Raw genomic sequence first — 19,923 nt, forward strand, 5'->3', positions numbered from 1 at the left:
CAGAGGAGCCCTGTGGAGCCCCCGGGGGCGGCGGGCAGCTTCTGGGGACACCCTAGGCACCGGGAGGTGGGGCTCCGGGGCCCCCTCTGGCCGCGGGGGAGGCGGATCCGCGGCCGGGCGGGCCCCACGAGCCCGGCGGCGCAGGGGGCGGCCCCGCCGGCCGAGCCCCCCTCCCGCTCGCAGCGGCCGGGCCCCAACGCGCACGTGCCGGCGCGGCCCCCGTCCCGCCCCGCCCCACGCAGGCGGCGCCACCGCCTCTACTTAAAGCGCGCTCGGGGCCGCCGCTGCCTTCTGCTCTGCCGGCTGCCGCGGCCCGCCAGCATGTCGGACAGGCTGCCGTACAAAGTGGGTGAGTGCGAGCCCCGGGCCCCGCCTGCCTCCGCGGGGCTCTGGTGGCTCCTCCGTGGCCGGGGCGAGCGCTCTGCGCCGGGCCCGGCCTGCTGCGGCGGCGTGCGGGGCCGGGCCGCGGAGCGCGCCGGGGGCTCCGCCGTCCCGGTGCCGCGGCGGGATGCGGCCGCGGGCGGAAGATGGCAGCTGCCTGTGGGCCGCGCCGCCGCGGGGTCAGGGAGCGCGGGCTGCGGGACAGACGGGGAGTCCGAGCCCGCCCGCCCCCTCCCCGCTGCGGGGGGGCGCTGCGTTCGCACCCGCGCTGCTGGTGCACCCGCGGAGAAGGACGGGGCCTCTGGGGGCTGCACCGGCTCTCTGGAGCTGCCGTCTCTTTCCGCAGCGTAGGACCACTGGGGTTTCCACCCGCGATTTTGCTGCTCTCCTGCCCCGGAGCCCAGGGCGGGTGAGCCCGGCTGCCCCTCCCTAGGCTCGTGCTCTGACTGCCGGCCAGAAGCCCTTGCCTGGGGCCAGGCTTTCACTCGAAACGTGGAAGTATCGTTACATCAGGGACCTGCGTTACACGTTTCCCTAAGGATTTTATAGACCTGGAACTCCACAAAATCACCCAATTTTTATGAAGAGTTGCATGCTCTTTGAAAACGAAACTCAAAGAGAAGAACATTAGTCTGCAAGGCTCAGATTCATAAATAATTTGCCTTGGAGGCTATGAACCTGAAATACTACAGCATATTTTTTTAAGCAGTGCTGGTAAAACTACCAAGCCTTTAAGAGGGGTAAGATTCGGGACTCCCCCTCTTGATACAGTTTTTTTTCTGTGGTACTTCCATTGCATGTGCTGTTTTCAGTCCTGTCGCTATAAGGGCTGTGCACAAGTCAGCCAAAGTGTAGGCAATAGCTTCAGTGGCCCCTAGGCTTCATTCTGGAGCAAGACGCAGTTAGCTTGTCTCTATTAAATGCAGCAGTCTGACTCAGAGGTCCTAGTGTTCCTGAGTGCTTTAAATGCCCTTTGTTCACTGGGTAGGTGGAAGAAAAGTATCTGACCGTGTTCTGAAGTGAGATGGAAAGCTTCTGAAATCTCTGAAAGAGCTGAGTGAGGGGGACCCTTGATGTTGGCCAATGCTGCAAAGTGGTGCACCTAGGTGTTAGCTGTTTGACCCTTGTCTTTTTAAGATGAGTCAGACATTGATAGTGAGTGCAGTATTTGCTACCGTGAGCTAGCGTGTCAGAATTCTCTTTTGTACAGTTTTCGCTGAACTTTTCTACTGTAGATCCCTTTTACAAAGGCAGAGGTAGACTTGTAACTAAGGTAGTTATGGTGCCTTGAAAATAATCTTTGTGGATCCAAGGGGGTAGGAACCCTGCAGCTTAGCTCTTAAGAGGGGGAGCTGGGCTGGGCTCAGCTCCTGGTGCACTTGGCAGGGAGCATGCTGTGTGTGTTCTCATGTGGGGAAGCTATTTCTGTACAGGCAGCCCCCTGCCCACTCATGCAAGTGTTAATGCTGTGGAAGTAAATCTCTGTAGGAAGTGTCAAACCCAGGGGCAGTGTCTGTAAGAGGAGTGCTTAAGGCTGGGGCTTAACGAATTAATGGGCCTCAGGATGTCTGCATGTAGATCACAGTTGATTAATATGCTCATTCAGGAGCACATTTTTTCAGTGGGGCTGTTAGGATTGGTCTAAACTTGTTTGAAAGCCTGTGTACGATTGTAAAAAAGCAGGGAGGAACTGCGATAGGCCCATTTTGACCCCAGCTCGCTCTGCCAGCTGTTGCTGGGTGTTCAGCTGTTGCAGCCAATGCCTATCCACAAGTGTGTGAACAGATACCTAGTCTCCGCTATTTAAACTGACACCTGTCCTCCTCCTCTCGCAGCTGACATCAGCCTTGCAGACTGGGGTCGCAAGGCCATTGAGATTGCGGAGAATGAGATGCCAGGGCTGATGAAGATGCGGGAGATGTATGCTGCATCAAAGCCACTGAAGGGTGCACGTATTGCTGGTTGCCTTCACATGACTGTGCAGACAGCGGTTCTCATAGAGACCCTCATAGAGCTGGGAGCTGAGGTAAGGTGTTGCTGAGTTTCTCCTTCTGGGAGTGCTTAGGTAATGCTCTGCTTGGGGCACTGCTGATTAGATAACTGCCTTGGGGGATCCTGCAAGTGTCTCTGCTTTTTGAAAGAGACCATGCTGCAATCTCCAGGTGGATGTGTTATGTCTTCACTCCTTAAGCAAAAAGCTTGTCACCTGTACTGCGTGCACCGCTGGGGTGTGTCTTCCTTCTGGACAAGCTGCATCTCCATGAGTGCCTGTTTTGGGCTGGGTTGCTGGCTTCCACAGCTCTGTCAGCTGTGTGTATAGCACCCTGAGCAGTGGTGCCAAAAGCTGCTCCCACGCAATCGTGTTGTGCTCGGGCATGCAGTGCTGTTGTTGGTAATGCTGAAGCTCTAGTGACTGCCTCCGGCACAGATTAGCCTGTCTTAAGAACCACACCGTGCCCCAGTAAAGTCAGCAAAGACTAATGAAGCTTTCTGAGAGCTCATTCTGGCCCTTGAGCTGTGCAGGAGCACAACAGGGAATCAGTGGGGTTCAGTGATCGAGGACTGGAGACTCCGCTGACTTTGTATTTGTTGTGTGACTATGGACCAGTTACCCTGGTCCATATTAAAGGCTGGGATACTTTTAAGTCATTTACTACATTGTGTCCTCTGCCTGGCTTGCTGAGTGAGGTCCAGACATCATGGCTGACTGTTCAGCGTACAGGCCATGAGGAGAACCCGGCATCTGAGCACAATCCACATAGCTTGCATGCTGAGCAGGGAGCTGACTGGAACTTGATGATGGATTATGTTAAGTACGTATGTGATCTGAAATTCCTTCTTCCTGAAGCTTAACTATTGGAACTCAGGCTGCCCAGAGGTGCCCTAGATGGGATTGTGGGAATGGTTGAAAGAATTGAGCAGTGTCATGCTGGTCAAAAGGCACTGGGAGAAGGGGAAGTGCTCTCTCTGTAGCAGTTAAAGCATTTCCTCAAAAAGTGGAGGGGGCAGGTGTAGACAGCGTGCCAGGTCAGCCTGGGCAAGGTACATGCAGTTGTGCAGGTGGTTTTCAGCCTGTTCAGAGCTGTTCCACGGTTGCAAATGGTGCAGTGCTGAAAGAGACCTTTGATGTGGAGGTACAGTCCTGGCTTTATTCCAGTTACTCTGTGTATGAAACTCTTGTCCCTCCACAGGATTTGAAAGAAGGCAGTAGCCCCTGAAATTTGGGAAGCTCCTTGCTGCTCCTGTTGGTTGCTTGTATCCCAATATGGCTGGCCTAGGCAGCAGCTGTGTGCTTGTGTAAACATTGCCAAGCTGCTTTAGTCTGAGCACAACCCCAAATAAATGCTGTATGGGATTAAAGTCATTCAGGGATGTACCTGCAGAGATTTTGTTCCTCTAAGTGTAACTTGTGGTTGTGTCTGTAAGATTTGTGCTGTTGTGTTAGCTCCTTCCTTGTCTTGATGCCTGCACGTTAGTTTAGACTTTGACTTGACTTTGGATTCAGCTCTGGTTCATCTGTTCTGCTTAGGAGGGAGGACTGAAACTCTGGTGAAACCATAAACCTACATAGTGAGGATGTAGCTCACTGCAGCCTAGTAATCATGGTATCCCTTTTTTGGCTAGATTAACAAATATAGAATAAATACTCTGTGCCTTGGAGTGTAAGTTCTAAAGTTGTAATAAGAATGCATCCCCTTTGTAACCAGTGATGTAAGTATTAGGCTCTGAGCACATCAGGTATGCCAACTGTTCTAGGGTCTGTGCCGTTATCACAAGCTGGTGTAACATCTGAGGATGCAGAGTTGAAGTGGCCCATGTCTTGTATCAAGTTCTTGTAGTCTAAACAATATAGAGGTATTCTGTATGTTTGCAATTTCGTGACACCTCCTGATGTCATCTCTACTGATATGGAGGGAGCTTAGAAAAACCCAGGTGAGGAGGTGCACTGCTTAAGGTCATGGATTCAGTTTTTCTGTGCTCCCTCCAGGTGTGTTTTCACTGACAAGGCTCAGATGAGGTGCTTCCTGCTGCAGCCCTTTGAAGTGTCAGTTCTTGATGAATTGGGATGAGTATTGAAAAGAGGCTGAAGGATTATGCTGTATTGCCCTCTCTCCTCAAGGTCTGTTATAAATAAGCATGCAAATACCTGCTGGTCAGCCCTGGGGGGAGCAGAGTGAGAACTCATGTGTGGCTTTAGGATGTGGTGGTTTCTGTGCCTGCTGGGGAGCTGCAGTAGGTATGCAGATACTTTTCAATGCAACTCTGTAACAGGCTGTTGCTTTTCTACATGCCTGAGCCTAGTTATGAAATCTGTGGAAAGCACTTAGCTCAGCTGGAAAAGTTTCCATGACTGGAGCACAGAGTGGGAGTTGGGTCAGCATAATCTTAGAGAATGCCTTTTGAGTGTAGTGTTTCAGATGCATTTCTGATTCTTCTGAGTGCCAGCAGGTGTGTTGCTGCGTGTCCATATCCCTCAGTGGACACTTGCTATGTGGCTGTCCTGAGAATCTGAACTTCTATGACCAAAACTTTCTAAACCCACTTAGCTGCACACTTCCTGAAGGTCTTACAGCTGAATGTATGCTCGGGCTGTCTGGCAGAAGCTCTCGTCAGTAAGGAGATGGCCAATTGTGGCACAGCTGAAGCTCTGTTACATTCTCTCCCAGAATGACATTATTTTTCCTGGCCTAGTCAGATACTTAGTTTTCACCTTAACTTTGCAGAGCTACTGAGAAAGGCAGGAATCTGCACTAATATACCTTTCTGCTCTTGCTCCCTTTTTAACTCCTGTCTCTGGAAGAGAGTGCCCGATATCTCAGAACTTTGTTCAGCAAACAAAACTTGCGTTGCTTTCCAGGTACAATGGTCAAGCTGCAACATTTTCTCCACTCAGGACCACGCTGCAGCTGCTATTGCAAAAGCTGGTATCCCTGGTAAGTTTTCTGTGTTCTAATTTGGCTCTGAGTTGGGGTGTACTGCCTCTTCTAGCTAAATCAAACTGTGTACAAATCAAGCTCTTCTGAACAAGCTTCAGGATAGAAACAGCCCATCAAAAGCAGTGATTGTTACAAAACAGGACATTTGATTCAAGCTGCATTGCATCAGGCTATGCATGGCGCTCCTGACAATAGCTGGTGTGAGGCTATGAAAGAGCGTGGCTGTATGTTACCAGCTTTAAGCCTGGTCATTAAGGTGATTGAATGGGCTAGGTAATTAAATGGATTGGTGTGTAAATGTTGTAGATAGAGTGCTTGGGACTTTCCAGCCCACTTGGTGCTGAAGAGGGGTTGGAGAAAGGATGTTAGCAGGTGGTGTAAAACTATTCATCAAGGAGCCTATCTGGCCATCCACTTCCACCCCCTTTCTCTTTATCATAACTCCCATACTAGCCCTCCTCTTAGCAGTCACCATCTGAACACCCCTTCCCCTCCCATTCTCACTTGCCGACCTAAACCTAGGCCTCCTCTTCCTCGTAGCCATGTCAAGCTTAGCAGTGTACTCAATCTTATGGTCTGGCTGAGCATCAAACTCAAAATACGCCCTAACTGGTGCACTATGAGCAGCAGCACAAACAATCTCCTACGAAGTAGCATTAGCTATTATCCTCCTGTCTGTCGTCAATTAGCGGAAACTACACCCTAAACACCCTTGCCATAACCCAAGAACCACTATACCTAATCTTCTCCTCCTGACCACTTGCAATAATATGGTATATCTCCACGCTTGCTGAAACAAACCGTGCCCCATTTGGTCTTACAGAAGGAGAATCTGAACTAGTATCAGGCTTCAATGTAGAATATGCTGCAGGACCATTTGCCCTATTCTTAGCCGAATATGCAAACATTATACTCATAAACACACTAACCACTATTCTATTTGTAAACCCTAGCTCACTCAACCCTCCCTCAGAACTGTTTCCTATTATTCTGGCCATAAAAACCCCACTTCTCTCCTCAGGCTTCCTTTGAATCCGTGCCTCATACCCTCGATTCTGCTACAACCAACTCATACACCTACTTTGAAAAAACTTTCTACCTATAACCCTGGCACTATGCCTCTGACATACTAGCATACCAGTCTGCTGTGCAGGCCTGCCCCCTTACCTGAGGGCCACAAGGAAGTGTGCCTGAACACAAGGGTCACTATGATAAAGTGAACACAGAGGTACACCACCCCCTCACTTCCTTAACAAAACTTAGAAAAATAGGAGTCGAACCTACGCAAAAGAAATCAAAACTCTTCATACTTCCCCTATATTATTTTCTAGTAGAGTCAGCTAACAAAGCTATTGGGCCCATACCCCAAAAATGATGAGGGGTTGGGGAAGTGTCCCCTGTTACAGTGACAGGGTCAATACCCAAGGTATTTTTAAGCTAGAGCTAGGCCAGCTGTCTTTCTGCCTGATATCCCTGAAGCAGTTTATCAGGATCCTGCTGTTTTGTTACTGTTGCCTTTCAATAAAGGTAAATTCCTTGCAGATCAGTAGGAGTACATTAAGCTGGCTGCTGTGTTACTCAGCTTAAGGACATAGAGTCCTAATGGCTTGGTGCTGGGAACTGCATGGCCTGAGCCTGGATGTGGGCAGAGGCTAAATCTGATTTCTGGCAGCCTGACTCTTTGCTTTGGGAGGTGCCTTTCATTTCTGTTGTTAGCTATTGCCATGAGGCTTTCCCCAGCTGTGGCCCATTCTAAGGTAACAGAAGAAAGGGGTCCCTTCATCAGCAGCTTTGGCCTTACTAGCTGCAGGCGTCACCCCTGCCTGTCTCTGGCATGTGATGCCAAAGGCCCAGGCCGGACTCTCTGGATCTGATGTTAGGATATTGCCTTCCTTACTGCTCTCAACACCCAAAACTCAACTGAAGAGCAGTTTACAGGTGGGATGTTTGTCTAAGATTTTGACCTCTGCCCTTGGTATCCTTGTTTTGTGGAACTTGCGCTTTTTGTTAATATTGCATGTCACATACTGAATTTGAGACCTTGGAGGAATGCTGACCCTTTGGATGTGATATGAAATACTGATGCACATTTCTTCAGAAGGGGCAATTGCATGATTGTCTCTTCATGGCTAAAGGTTAGTTTTCAGTGAAAACATGACAATTTATCCAAATGTTGGGGTATGTAAATCGTGTGCCTGATGAATATTTTGAATGGCTGGCTACCACTGAGGCTCAAGTATAGCATGAAGCCAGTACAAATGCCTGGAAAGATAAAACACGGTAGTGGTTGCAGCATGTTGCTGGTGATGTAGTGATGTAGAAACATGCCCTAGTAAGAGCGGACAAGGCATGGCAGCTTGGATTTTAGTGCTGTGCTATAGACTAGAATTTAAACTCAAAGTTGCTGAAGAGTTTGTAATCTAGTGCTTAGCTCATGCTAAAGTCTTGTCCTTTTCTATTGAGCTAGAAAATGCTGTAGTTGTGTTTTCATTTGTCTGTATCAATATATCCAGTGGCTATTTCTAATTCCTGTTAATGTAGGGTGTATTAGGGGAGCAACAGGGTGTTGTGGCTGTAAGCGTGCTTTAGTTTGCTTTGTCCTCTCCTTCTTAACATGGAAGAAAAATAAGGAGAGCAGTGAAGTCTCAAAATTTAGGCCAAGTTTGTGGTCTGGAACAAAAGGCAAAGTCATTTCACTTCTGCTCATTCTGAGATCTTTTTTTCAATGCAAATGTCTTTTCTGGCCTGCAGGCACAGATAATCATCTGTCTGTTGGCTCTGCTACTGAGAGCTGCCGATGAAATCTTCTGTTGGCTGCTTTACTACTGCTGAGTAAGAAACTGGCTAATAGTGTGTGTTTTGTTCCTGTGCAGTGTTTGCCTGGAAAGGAGAGACCGACGAGGAATATTTGTGGTGCATTGAGCAGACCCTGTACTTCAAGGATGGGCAGCCCCTCAACATGATTTTGGATGATGGTGGAGATCTTACGAACCTAGTTCATACCAAATACCCACAGCTCTTGAAAGGTGACTTGTATTTTGTTTTGTCAGGCACGGTTCTGCTTGGGGAGCCTGTTTAGGCAGTCTGTTTCTGTGGGAATTCCCTGTTTGTGTAAAAGGGGTGGGGGAAGAGGGACAGGCATGTGCAAACAAGCTATGAATGAGTCTGTGAAAATTACTTGCAGTCCAAGACCAGAATCTCTTAGCTGCAGGAGCTGTTTCCATCTCTGCTCTGTGGTATGTAAGCTGCAGTGACCTGTCCTGGCCATCCTTCATGGTTCCCATTACCTGAGAATGACCGGAGGTACTGCTGACTTGCCAAAAGCTTCCTGGGAACGGGCTGTGGTTTAGAATGTCTGCTTGCCATTATTTTTAGCGTTAATGCTTTTTCTTCCCCAATCTTAGTAAAAATGAAAATAGATCAGTGTGTGTTGCTAGCACATGTTTATGTAGAAAGATTTAACTGAAGGGAGTTTGGCATGACCCGCAGTAGCAGGCTGATCTGTGCCTGGCAAGTATGACAGATTCTCTTTGGTTCTGCTGGTGTCCATCATACGTGCTGCTGCAAGCCACAGGTGCCCCATGTTGCTAGAGAGCGTGCTTTTGGGACGTGAAGAAAACTGGATGGTGATATGGGGTGGAAACTAAACTGGTACAGTGGGATGTGCTGATGTTCGTTCTTGGTCCGTAGAGGTGAGGTTGCTGTAGAAGCCTGCTGGATCAGCTCTCCTGACCATTGCACTGCTTTAAGAAGAAGCTGTGGGGGAAAAACTCTGAAGGCAGCAGGCCATGGGATAGGGCTGTGTGGGAAGAGGAGTGTGGGGCTGTTCCCCATCCATGTGCTCATGTGGGTAGGGGCACCAGGAAGAGAGGAAACTTCTCCTGTGTGACAGGCCTCACTTTCTCCTTCATCCTCAACCTGATGTCACTAGTAATCCAACAGTCAACATTTTTGTAATTTAAACTGTAACAAGAGGTTGTCATTGGTGTCTGCTCGGCCATGCTGGGATCCCCTCTCTTCTGTCAAAGGTCTCTTGCTTCCTAGATTGCCTCTGTCTCATGTTCATGACCTTGCTTTTCTGCTACTTGATGCCAAGGAATACCACAATTGATCATGCCTCCCTGTCTTCCTGGCATTGTCAGAGGCCAGAAAATGCATTTTTTTTCCATTGTCAGATTTAACCTTGGACAGCAACTAAACACCACGCAGCCATCACCATGCAGCCATTCGGTCACTCCTTCCCCCTCCAAGTGGGATAAGGGAGAGAGTTGGAAAAAAAGTGAAACTTGTGGGTTGAGATAACAGTTTAACTAAAATAAAATATAGTAACAATAATAAAATACAATAGTAGTTGTAATGAAAAGGAATATAATGAAAAGAGAAATAAAATCCAAGAAAAGACAAGTGATGTGCAATGCAGTTGCTCATCTGCTGACCGATGCTGGAGCAGCAACCCACTGCACCCGCCGTCCCCCCAACAACTTCTCCCACTTTGTCCTGAGCATGATATTCTGTGGTGTGGAATATCCCTTTGGCTACTTTGGGACAGGTGACCTTTCAGCTTCTTGTGCTCCTGCACACTAACAAAACATGGGAAATTGAAATGTGCTTGATTTCCTAGCAACAACCAAAACCATCAGTATATTATCAACAGCCTTATAATGAATCCAAAACACGGCACTATTCTAGCTACTGAGAAGGAAAATCAGCTCCAGCTGAAACCAGGACACCCATGTTCATACTCTTGTTTCGCAGGGTTGTTTCCCTTCCATGCACAGGCAGCACCTCAGTGTCCCTGTTCCTGGGGGTCCGTATGCTGAGCTCCTTTCACTCTTGCAGCCCTGCTGTCTGCTGCTTTCTTCCCGCCAGCCCTTTGCTCCCTGTTGTCCCATGCTCCTGCTGTGGAAGGGAGCGGTGTAGTACGGTGCAGTAGGGCAATGGCTGTTGAACTGTCTCCTGTCTTTGCATCCATTTCTCGTCTGCCATTGATAAAAACCATCACTACTGCCTGAGGTTGCTTCCTAAATTCATAGAAATGGCTCTTCCACTGGGTCTTTAGAGTCTAGGCAGGATGCTATACCTGTCAACGTTTCCCTTGCCAAAGTGTCTGCACTATCTGCGCTGACTGTAGTTGAAAAGCCTCCTTGCAGCAGTTCAGTAAACTAATTAAGACTGATCTCTGTGGAGGGTGATAGAACTTGATCTGTTTTACCTTCCAGTCCATTGCTCCTTGGAAACAGCAAAACTTACAGAATGGGACCTGTGGAGTAAAGCCTTGATCTCATTTAACATTTATCTCTGCACATAGCCCTTCTCTGCAAAGACTGCTTGAGTGAAGCTGTGTAGCATCTGGTTTTTTGTATCATGAAGATAATAGAGGCTAATAAATCCTAATGGCTTGTGGTGATATTTGACCTCTTTGGGGGAGAGGTGGGACAAGAGTAACATCAGAGCATGCACAGGGTGAGGAAAGATGGGATTGTGAGCGCAGAAGACATTGTGGCATCCAACATCTGAAAGTGCCACTTGCTGTTTAGAGGCAGGACAAGTTTTCTGGGCTAATTTCAAAGGGAACTGTCTGTCTTCCATGCTTCAGCTGCTTCTAGTGTATACAGAAGTTAGTTCAGTCCTAGTGTGCAACTAACAGTTGAAAGTAAGGCTAATTCAAGTCTGCTTCAACTAGGAGACGTGTTAAATAGCTGTGTGGAAATGCTCAGCAAGCTTCCCCTCTCCCTAGCTGTGACTGCTGTTAGAGGGCAGAATGGCCTTGGTACTGTTGCCTTATTCCACTAAACTAAATGCCCTCAAAACCAACATAAATAAAAGCAGGAGGGGAAAAACTAAACTGAACAAAGGAGAAAGTAATCTGAACTTGTGCGAGGGAGGGCTCTGGCAACTGTGCAGAGGACCGTGGTTGAGAAAGGATGGAGAAGATTGGATCCTTTGTGATCCATCGGTGCAGACTCGCTCATTGATCAGGTAAGTAGTACAGGGGAGCAAAGCAGGTCTGAGTGTTTAGCAAGACTGTTTCAGTTTAATTCAACCTTTTCCTTGCTGTAGGCCCTTTGCTGTTCTCCAGGCACTAAAGTCACTCGGGTGTTGACATTGCGTGGTGTAGGCAGCGCTTCCTTCAGCAGAGCTGCAAAGTAGTTTAGATGAGCTGTAAATGTGGCCTGGGGGCAGCAGGCAGGTGGTCTTTGGGGAAGGGATGCTGCTGGCCTGCGAGGTTCTCTTGGTGCCCTTTTAAAGACAATCTGCTGAGCTTAGAAGTGTCAGCCTGGAGTGCTTTGAAGGATGATGAATGTCTCTCCTAGTTGCCAGGTAGATCAGAAGAGGGCAGTTTGAACTGGAGGTTGCTGCCATGACCTCCCACAGATTTCCATCACAAGGGGGTGATGGTACTTGATCTAGGCGGTTGCATTGGAAAATCGATACTTTTGAGTCACTTACTACGAACGTTGTATCTCACTGAGCACCAGGCAGTGTTCTTTGAACTGTCCTGTCCCCTCCAAGCAAGCCCTGAATGTGCTAAAGCCTGAACTCCTCCTCCCTGCAGGTCATGGTCTGGGGAGTGTAGTTACTGAAGGCTCTGCGTGAGGTCTGTGAGCAGGCAGGCCTTTGGGGGCGGAAATCAGCCCAAGTGAGCGCTCTTTTTTTCCTTCGAGCATTGTTGGTCTCATTTCCTTCGTGTGACAGTGCTGGTGCTCTATCTGGTGGTCTGGGAAGTGAAAGGGAGGTCTAATGGCCCTGTCTGTCTGAGACTCCCTTGAGAGCTCTGTACAAGTTCTGTTTGAAAACCGCTTTGGAAGGCGCTCGGAGCCGTAAACCGGCCTTGTCCGTGCGCTTGGCCTGGGTTGCTCCTCTGGGCTCGGCCCGCTTCGCAGCTTTTTTCGTGTTTTAAGCAGTGGGGAGGGGTTTGAACCCCAGGGGGCATCCGGGTGCCGCTGCCCTGACGGGAGAGCTCGGCGGGGGGCGCGGCAGGAACCTCTGCGGGCGTGGGGCGGCGCTGGGGGGTCCCGGCCGGGGCGCGGCGCTAGGGGGCGGTGTTGCGCCGCAGAGCGCCGGCGGGGCGGGCGCCCCCGTGTGGAAGCGGGCGGGCGGCTGTCTCCGGGGGGGGCCGGGGCAAGGCAGCGAGCTGCGCCTCCGGGGGCCTCAGCCGTGAGCTCTGGGGGTCACTCGAACCAGCTTTGTTCTTTCTCACTTAATTGAGCTCTCGTGCAAATTCAGGATTTCCCTTTCGCCCCCCACCCACCTTGCTGGGACGGGGTGGCCTGAGTTCCTGGCGGCTGTCGCCCTGGCCCGTGTTCCAGCCGTGCAGATGAAACCCAAAGGGTTGGGGGCAAAGCACCCGCCTGCTTTCTCCCAGGAGCCGTGCTCCTGCAGCCTGCTAGGGAGCCGTGTGTGGGGGACAGAGCACCCCTGGGTGCCCGGAGGGTGCAGGTGCCTGCTAGGGAGCCGTGTGTGGGGGACAGAGCACCCCTGGGTGCCCGGAGGGTGCAGGTGCCTGCCAGGGAGCTGTTCCTGTTCCCGCCTTGGGCTGTGCTGCTGCTGTTGCTCCCAGCAGTGGTGGTGACTGTTGCGTGTGCTGTTCACAGAGGTCGTTCTCCAGTCATTCATCCTGTCCTATAAACTTCTCATAGGTCTTGGCGGCTGGGCAGGTGGTGACACTTGAACACTTCTCTTTGATACCCAGAATTAACGAACTAAATGAATAATGTGTTTTGATTTTGCTGGGGGTTATTTGTTTTGGTTCCCACTTGCCCATCCCTGAAGTAAGGTTGGCCACTGGGGAGGTGCGTGGGCTGTGGTTGAGGAGCGCTGCTGTTGCTGCTGGCTGCTGGTCTTGGCAAGTCCTGTGGCCCCTCTGCTTTTGCTGTTTGTGAAATAGGAAGGCTAGTGCTCACCTTTTTGAAATGTTAGGAGGACTGTGGATAGAGTGTAGATAAAAAAGTGTGCGTAGGTATTGGAAGTGATCGTATGTTATACAGTGAGAGAGAGGAATTAAGAAAAATAATATGAAAAGGAGCAATATTTCTGTCTGCTCATGTGCACTTGTTTACCATAACCCAGACGGGCATCTGCTTTGTCCGTAAAAGGGCCTGAACAGAACAATTTATGAATGTTTTTTATTTCTCGGATTTTTTCAACTCTAGTCATTTCATCACAATGACTGGAAAATTGTTTTGCTTTCACCTTTATTCTATGAGGTCAGTGTGAAAGGTCGCTTGTCTGGAGGGGCATAAATCTCTGATGTACATAGAACATGGTATTAATTGTCTCATATTTTTTCTTTTCTTGTGAATCTGAATGAGTTACAAATGCCACATGGATCTCTTTATAGAGATGTGGCTTGTGTTGGTGGTTTCAACCTGATTTAGCAGAATTCCTCCATTTTCCCCCAATACTTCATGCTCCAGCAAAATAATTGTCTTGCAGTATGTCTCCAGTCCTTCAAGAACGAACATAATTACCGTATCCTCTACTGTGGAAATTCAGCCAGACTGGATAGTTTAGTTTCGGATTTATTCTGATGTCCTAAATTGAGTGCCTTCATGTGGATAGGCTTTCTAAGTAATCGGGGTGCTGCCCAGTGCAGCAACTAGAGAGTTTATATACAATGAGGTATTATTGAGACATTAGAGAGGAGAGAGGCCCAGAAGTGCCACTGTGATGCCACTTCTGAACAAGTGCCTGCTTTCAAAAAGTCCACGAAGAGTTGGGATCCTTAAAGCAGGGGGTTCCTTTACAGCTTTGGCTTTTCGTTGTAATGTGGAGCCAGGTAACCCCATGACAGTTCCTGTGTTATCAGGAATTTAGTCCTTAATTGGTGTCTCTAGACAGTCCTTTGTCTCTGGTCTCTGCCTCCTGGACTGTTTTCAAACAAGGATATATTTGAAATAATGTTTCTTGATTGTGCTAGTGATACCCATGAAACTGAAGTTTCATGTAGCTGATACCCAGATTTAGGGGGGGTGTTGGCTCTTTAATCAGAGCTGAAGTTGATTACAGCAGGAGGATTGGGAATGGCAAACTGTGTATTTGATTTTTTTTTACTTTTTTTTTTTTCAGTTGATCCAAGTGCTTTAGATTTAAGTGTGGATATTTAGGTATTATCTCCTTTCAAGCCACCTTGCAAGAATGGACTAGGCTGTAGAAACATCACTGAGGTGAACATCTTGCCCTTTTTGCGTGAGAGTGTTTTGATCATTTTGTGAGAAAATAGGTTAGAATGGGGGTTTTCTTGATTCCCTGGTCTAGAGCTGGTCCCCCTTCCATTTTTCCAAAGAATATTTTGTCCTGCTCTAAGTGCTTTACGGGGGAAGAAACTGGGTTGAAGTTTCAAACTACAGTTTGAGGATCCAAATGAAGATTTTTCTCTTCCCTGCTTCTTGCGAAGGGTTTATTTAACTTAGGCCTCTGGAAGATGCTCCCAGCACCTGGATGTGTTGGTTTGTATCAGTGTTAACTCCGAGTGAATCCCTTTACTCTCTGCACAGGAATTAGAGGTATTTCAGAAGAGACAACCACTGGAGTTCACAACCTGTACAAGATGAAGGCCAATGGGACCTTGAAAGTGCCAGCTATCAACGTTAATGACTCTGTCACCAAGGTAATGCAGCCATAGCCCTTCTGCTATTCTGCTTTCTGACCAGTTTGGTGTTGGGATGTTGTCATTCCCGTGCAAGTATTCCTTCTTTTGCTGAGCTATTCTTGACACGCTACTGAATATATTTTCACCATATCCTTGAAGTGAGCCCATGATGTCTCTAATGGGATGTCACATTGTAAATATTCTGTTTTCATAACATCAGGGGCTTTTTTTTTTTATATACAAGGATGTGCATTCTTCTGCATTTCAATAATCTGAAAACACCTTTGGAAATCATGGCTCCTGGGGCGTAGTCAGTTCCTGTGGCAAGGGGCATGTCCTCACTCTGAGTGGCTTAAAGCCCACAGGCAGGTGGCAGGTACCAGCTGGAAAAAGCAAGTGTGACCTGTGTGGGCTTGTGGCTGGTAAGGGTTGGTTGATCTGACAAGGTATCTCTGCAAGCTGCAGTTGCAAAGGATAGGGCAAGAGGGATTTATTCTGTGCTGGGCTATATTACTGCTTCCCAAGACAAATCCTGGTGAACTGAGGGATGAGGGGGAATGGTGTTTAAAGGGTGCTGGTACATTTTGGGTGCAAGTGAATTATAGTAGGAATTTCAGGTGTACTTAAGGTTTCTGCATCTAGATTTTTTTTTTTAAATCTAGTTGCTAAATCTATTTCAAGTTACCATACTAACATTATCCTCTTGGGCATGGCATTTCTCACTGACTCTTTGGCCTACTTTCTCTGCAGTTTGCTATCTGAAGAATATCTCCTGCCCACAAAGGTGCATCTGGCACTTTTATTTCATAGCTAGTGGGCTTGGAATCCAGTTGATCTTGGAAGAAGCTTGTTTCTTTGCATCCTTTTCACCTAGATTTGGGCTTCCTTGCATAATAACTGTTAATACTGTTTAGTAGATTTGGAAATTCAGATGTTTCTAAAAAAGCCTCTTGAGTGGATTTGGGTTGAGCTCATTTTATTCTAGTGCCCAACAAGTGCTTATTTTCCAGGAAGATATGCAACTGAGCTGACAAATTCTGCTCTCCTAGTTTGGTACTTTCAGTTGGTGCCAGGTTCCTATACTAGCATTTAGAGAGAGAAGGCAGACAGCAGCCAGTTCTGTTCTCCCCTCCTGCCACTCAGATGTATTTTTGGTCTGCATCAGGCACTCTGCTACCTTGCCTGCATGGGAACGCACAGGAACATGAAAGGTTTTGATTGCAATTGGGGCATTTGGTGATGAGGAATCAAATCTGACCATGCTATTTTCCTCTTTAAGAAAGCTTATACTGCAAGGAAAACTTGCTGGAGGACTAGAAAAGAGATTACCAACTGGCACTAGCTTTGGAATTTGAAGGACTGATAAAACAAATTTTCTGAAGTATTAATGACAAATGTGCCTGTAATAAGATGTAAGTGATAAGGCACTGAGTCAGGACCTTCTGGATCTGAAGTGTGACTTCTTACACATTGGTCCTTGGCCAGCTTCTGAGGCTGGGAGCAATATGCCACATCACTCGTGTAGATAATGCGTTGGAGTCATAGCCGCAACACTTTTATACATGGATTTTGCGTGTTTTTATTATAAGAATCTTACAGCTGTAAGCTGTAGACTGAAAATCAAACTGTAACATCACCTTACACATGCTAGATGGCACCAGCCATAGCTGCAAGGTAGGTCTCATATGAAAGATCCTACCTCTCTACACAAGAATTGTTTATGCTTTTACTTGATAAATTCAGGTTACATCTAACAAGCTTTAAACATGTCCAGGCTCTAGTCAGTAGACACAACATATTTATGAAATGCTTCTTGCCAGGGGTGTGCTGAAGCCAGTATCTGGTATGACTATAGATTGAAACTGGATAAATAAAAACATCAAATCAGGTTATCTTGTTCATGTCTCTCATTATGATTAAAGTATTTAGCTGACTGTCAGCCTCCTCGTTTGTAGTAGTTGCATTATAATTCCATTTTGTTTCTTTAAGGAATTTTTACTTGAGTGACTTCTGTTCTGAAACTGCTCCTTTTTCTTCCTCAGAGCAAGTTTGATAACCTTTACGGTTGCAGAGAGTCCCTCATCGATGGCATCAAACGTGCTACAGATGTCATGATTGCTGGAAAAGTAGCAGTCGTGGCAGGTTATGGTGATGTGGGCAAAGGCTGTGCTCAGGCTCTGCGGAGCTTTGGAGCCAGAGTCATCATCACTGAAATTGATCCCATCAACGCACTGCAGGCAGCCATGGAAGGTGAGAACTGAAGGAGATGCAGGAATTACTGCATCTGATGGGAGTCTCTGCATGTCAGTGTAGAGCAGTAAATGATAGCTGTCCAAGTGGGTTTCAGTCCTATCCCTGTTGAGGTAGAGGTGACTCCAGTTTAACTGTAGGAATTCTTCCCTTGCAGTGGGGGAAGAAGTTTATTAGTACAGGCCTTGAAGATGTGTTTTGGAGTCAAGGATATAGAGACTATAGTGGGGTAAGGCCCCCATTTTGTAATGATGTAAGCCTGGTTTTGAATGGGTTCATTATCTTCAAGTTGTACAACTCCATCCTCTGGAGTGGGTTAACGCTTCACTAGAATATCTCCACAGTGAAACCCCAGGCCTTACCTTCAGTAGATGCTTTTGGAGAGCAATGCCATGCTTTCTGCTTTTCCAGCTGTGCTCACAGCATGCTTTGGAAGCTGTGCTCCTTCTCTGCTGTAGGTGCCTCATGTAACTGTGCTTCTTGGCACCAGTTTATCCCATTTCTCTTAATACCTGACTAGAACATGCAGCTGTTGTGGGTGTGCTTCCCTTTGCAAACTTGACCCCCCGAATCCAGTCTGTGCCAGCTGGTGCACCTGTGGACATAAGACATTGAACATAGAGATCTACAGATTGGGAACAGGCGAGAGATAGATATTTTTGTGCGATGTTGGTGTTCAGTAAGACAAGTATGCCCACTACCTTGCGTCCTCCACAGGTCAGGTGTTGGCACAGACTTCTCTTACTCAATCTTTCTCTGTACTTTTCTACTTTTAGTATTACATCTCATTTTTTAATAAGTACTGGTGGTTGGGTAAAGGAATAACTTTTTCTCTTTTCAGGTTATGAAGTTACAACCATGGAGGAGGCCTGCAAAGAAGGCAATATCTTTGTTACCACCACTGGCTGCACTGACATTGTTCAGGGCAGGTACGGTCTAGCCACTTGTTTTGTTGAAAGCATACCTGTGCAGTTAGATGTTATAAATTCAATCGTAACTTGTCAGCAGTATGTTGAGGGTTAGCACACAGGCTCATTTCTGGACATCAGAATTTAGCATCCATTTAGTGAGAAATCAGGGTTTTGGTCTTTCAGTTCTGTTAGATGTTGCCACCTTGCAATTGTTCCTGTCTTACAGCATGTAACGATGGAGAAACAAAAGGTGTAGAGGGATAGACAGACTTCTGGAGAATGAGAGCATCAGGGCTAAGTTCTGTGTTAGGACAGGTAAATGTGAACAGAACAAGAGGTAGGTAAAGGTTAAAAAGTAAAGGTTGAAAGTGATTCCATTTGTGAATACACATGGCAGATTTGAAATGAGCCTGTTCTCAAACTACCCTGCAGTTTTTGTTACCACTTCTTAGATCTCAATTTATAGCCCCTCCACTCTACACAAACTCATTCTGATCTTTGCCATTATGATTGTACGCTTTGTAGTGGAGGATCAAATCAAGTGGGAGGAGATAAGGCTGTTATTCTCCAGAGATGTAAAACTGCTGGAAACGTTAAAGTAATGAAAAACTTTCTTCTGTGCAGATATTTTAGTTTTGACCGATACAGTTTTACTTCCCATACTGGGAAAATATTTTCTCTCCAATAGCCTCTTATATCTTTGGGAAGTGTCATTCCCTAGAAGCTTGAAAGTGTTTTTCCAGTAGACTTCACATGCCTGGAAGATTACTAGACCCACATGTCTTGTGAAAGTCAAAGGCGGTCAGTGAGCCAGGCACACTTCCTTTGTCCTTGAGCAGAGCTAGGGACCAGAGCATCTTCTGGGGCTGAAGAAGAAATTTTTTGTGCATTAACTTTTGATGTAACTTTTGTTTTTGCAGGCACTTTGAGCAGATGAAGGATGATGCCATAGTGTGTAATATTGGTCATTTTGATGTGGAAGTTGATGCAAAGTGGCTGAATGAAAATGCAGTAGAGGCAGTGAATGTTAAACCTCAGGTGAGACAGCCCTTGCCCAAGCCCTCCTGCTAGAAAGAAGCAGTAGTTGCTCAGTGTCTGTTTCCAGATAGGGGATTGTTTCTCTTCAGGTACTTTGTGTTTCTAGCTTTCTTGGAAGCCAAGTGTTGCTCTGGGCTGATCAGAATGGAGATTCTCTTCCCCAGTTGATGTGGAACATTTTTTTGTGTTGGTATTAAAGCAGTTGGTTCCAGCCAGTGCCCAAGAGCACAGCACGGTCTCTGGTAAAAGGCACCTGGTGTGAATGCATCTTTCTCCATTTGTTCCTACTCTCTTGACAAACAGGAGCCTACTCCTTAGTGGAGGTTGTGTAGACAATTAACTGCATCGAATTCCTTACAGGAAGTCAGCTTTGACACTTGGGGCATGATGAGGAGGTATGGGAATATGCTTTCTTTGTTAGCCCCAAGCTGAAAACAATGCCATAACTTGCTTTCGAAAAGGAAATTAAATGATGAATACAGAATAGACCATTAGTCAGCATAAAACTTCTTTAAGAACTAAGCCCATAGATTGCCTGGAGGCTGATCTGACTTTTCTCTTGTGAAGCTGCTTGCTCATGTACTGCTCTGCACCAGGACAATCTTGGTCCTGGTGCAGGGTGCCAGGATTAGAGTGAATCTGAAGGGAATGTCTTTTGGGGTTCTGACAGGGTTTGAAAAAATTCACACCTCTTTGTTTTCAAAGTTTTTCTCTTTTAGTTCAGGTTGAAGACTCAGGAAAGCCTATCTGGAGCTCTGCCAAACTCAGACTTCTCTTCCAGACTTAGTGGCTTCATTTTAGAAACCTGTGTAGA

At 47.2% G+C, this 19,923-nt stretch overlaps 1 protein-coding gene across 1 annotated transcript in view; it reads left to right on the forward strand.

Annotated features, from left to right (window-relative positions):
- Positions 1-317: 317 nt before the first annotated feature.
- Positions 318-19,923, forward strand: part of AHCY (adenosylhomocysteinase) — a 29,142-nt gene continuing 9,536 nt past the window's right edge. The window contains exons 1-8 of the mRNA XM_086474983.1: positions 318-349; positions 2,217-2,407; positions 5,240-5,315; positions 8,192-8,344; positions 14,816-14,928; positions 16,953-17,160; positions 18,002-18,089; positions 18,992-19,109. Coding sequence (XP_086331109.1) covers positions 322-349; positions 2,217-2,407; positions 5,240-5,315; positions 8,192-8,344; positions 14,816-14,928; positions 16,953-17,160; positions 18,002-18,089; positions 18,992-19,109 — 975 coding nt within the window. The 5' untranslated portion in view covers positions 318-321. The remainder of the gene's footprint in view (positions 350-2,216; positions 2,408-5,239; positions 5,316-8,191; positions 8,345-14,815; positions 14,929-16,952; positions 17,161-18,001; positions 18,090-18,991; positions 19,110-19,923) is intronic.

This window comes from Leptosomus discolor, chromosome 17, assembly GCF_034619465.1.
Source record: "Leptosomus discolor isolate bLepDis1 chromosome 17, bLepDis1.hap2, whole genome shotgun sequence".
NCBI classification, from domain to species: domain Eukaryota; kingdom Metazoa; phylum Chordata; class Aves; order Leptosomiformes; family Leptosomidae; genus Leptosomus; species Leptosomus discolor.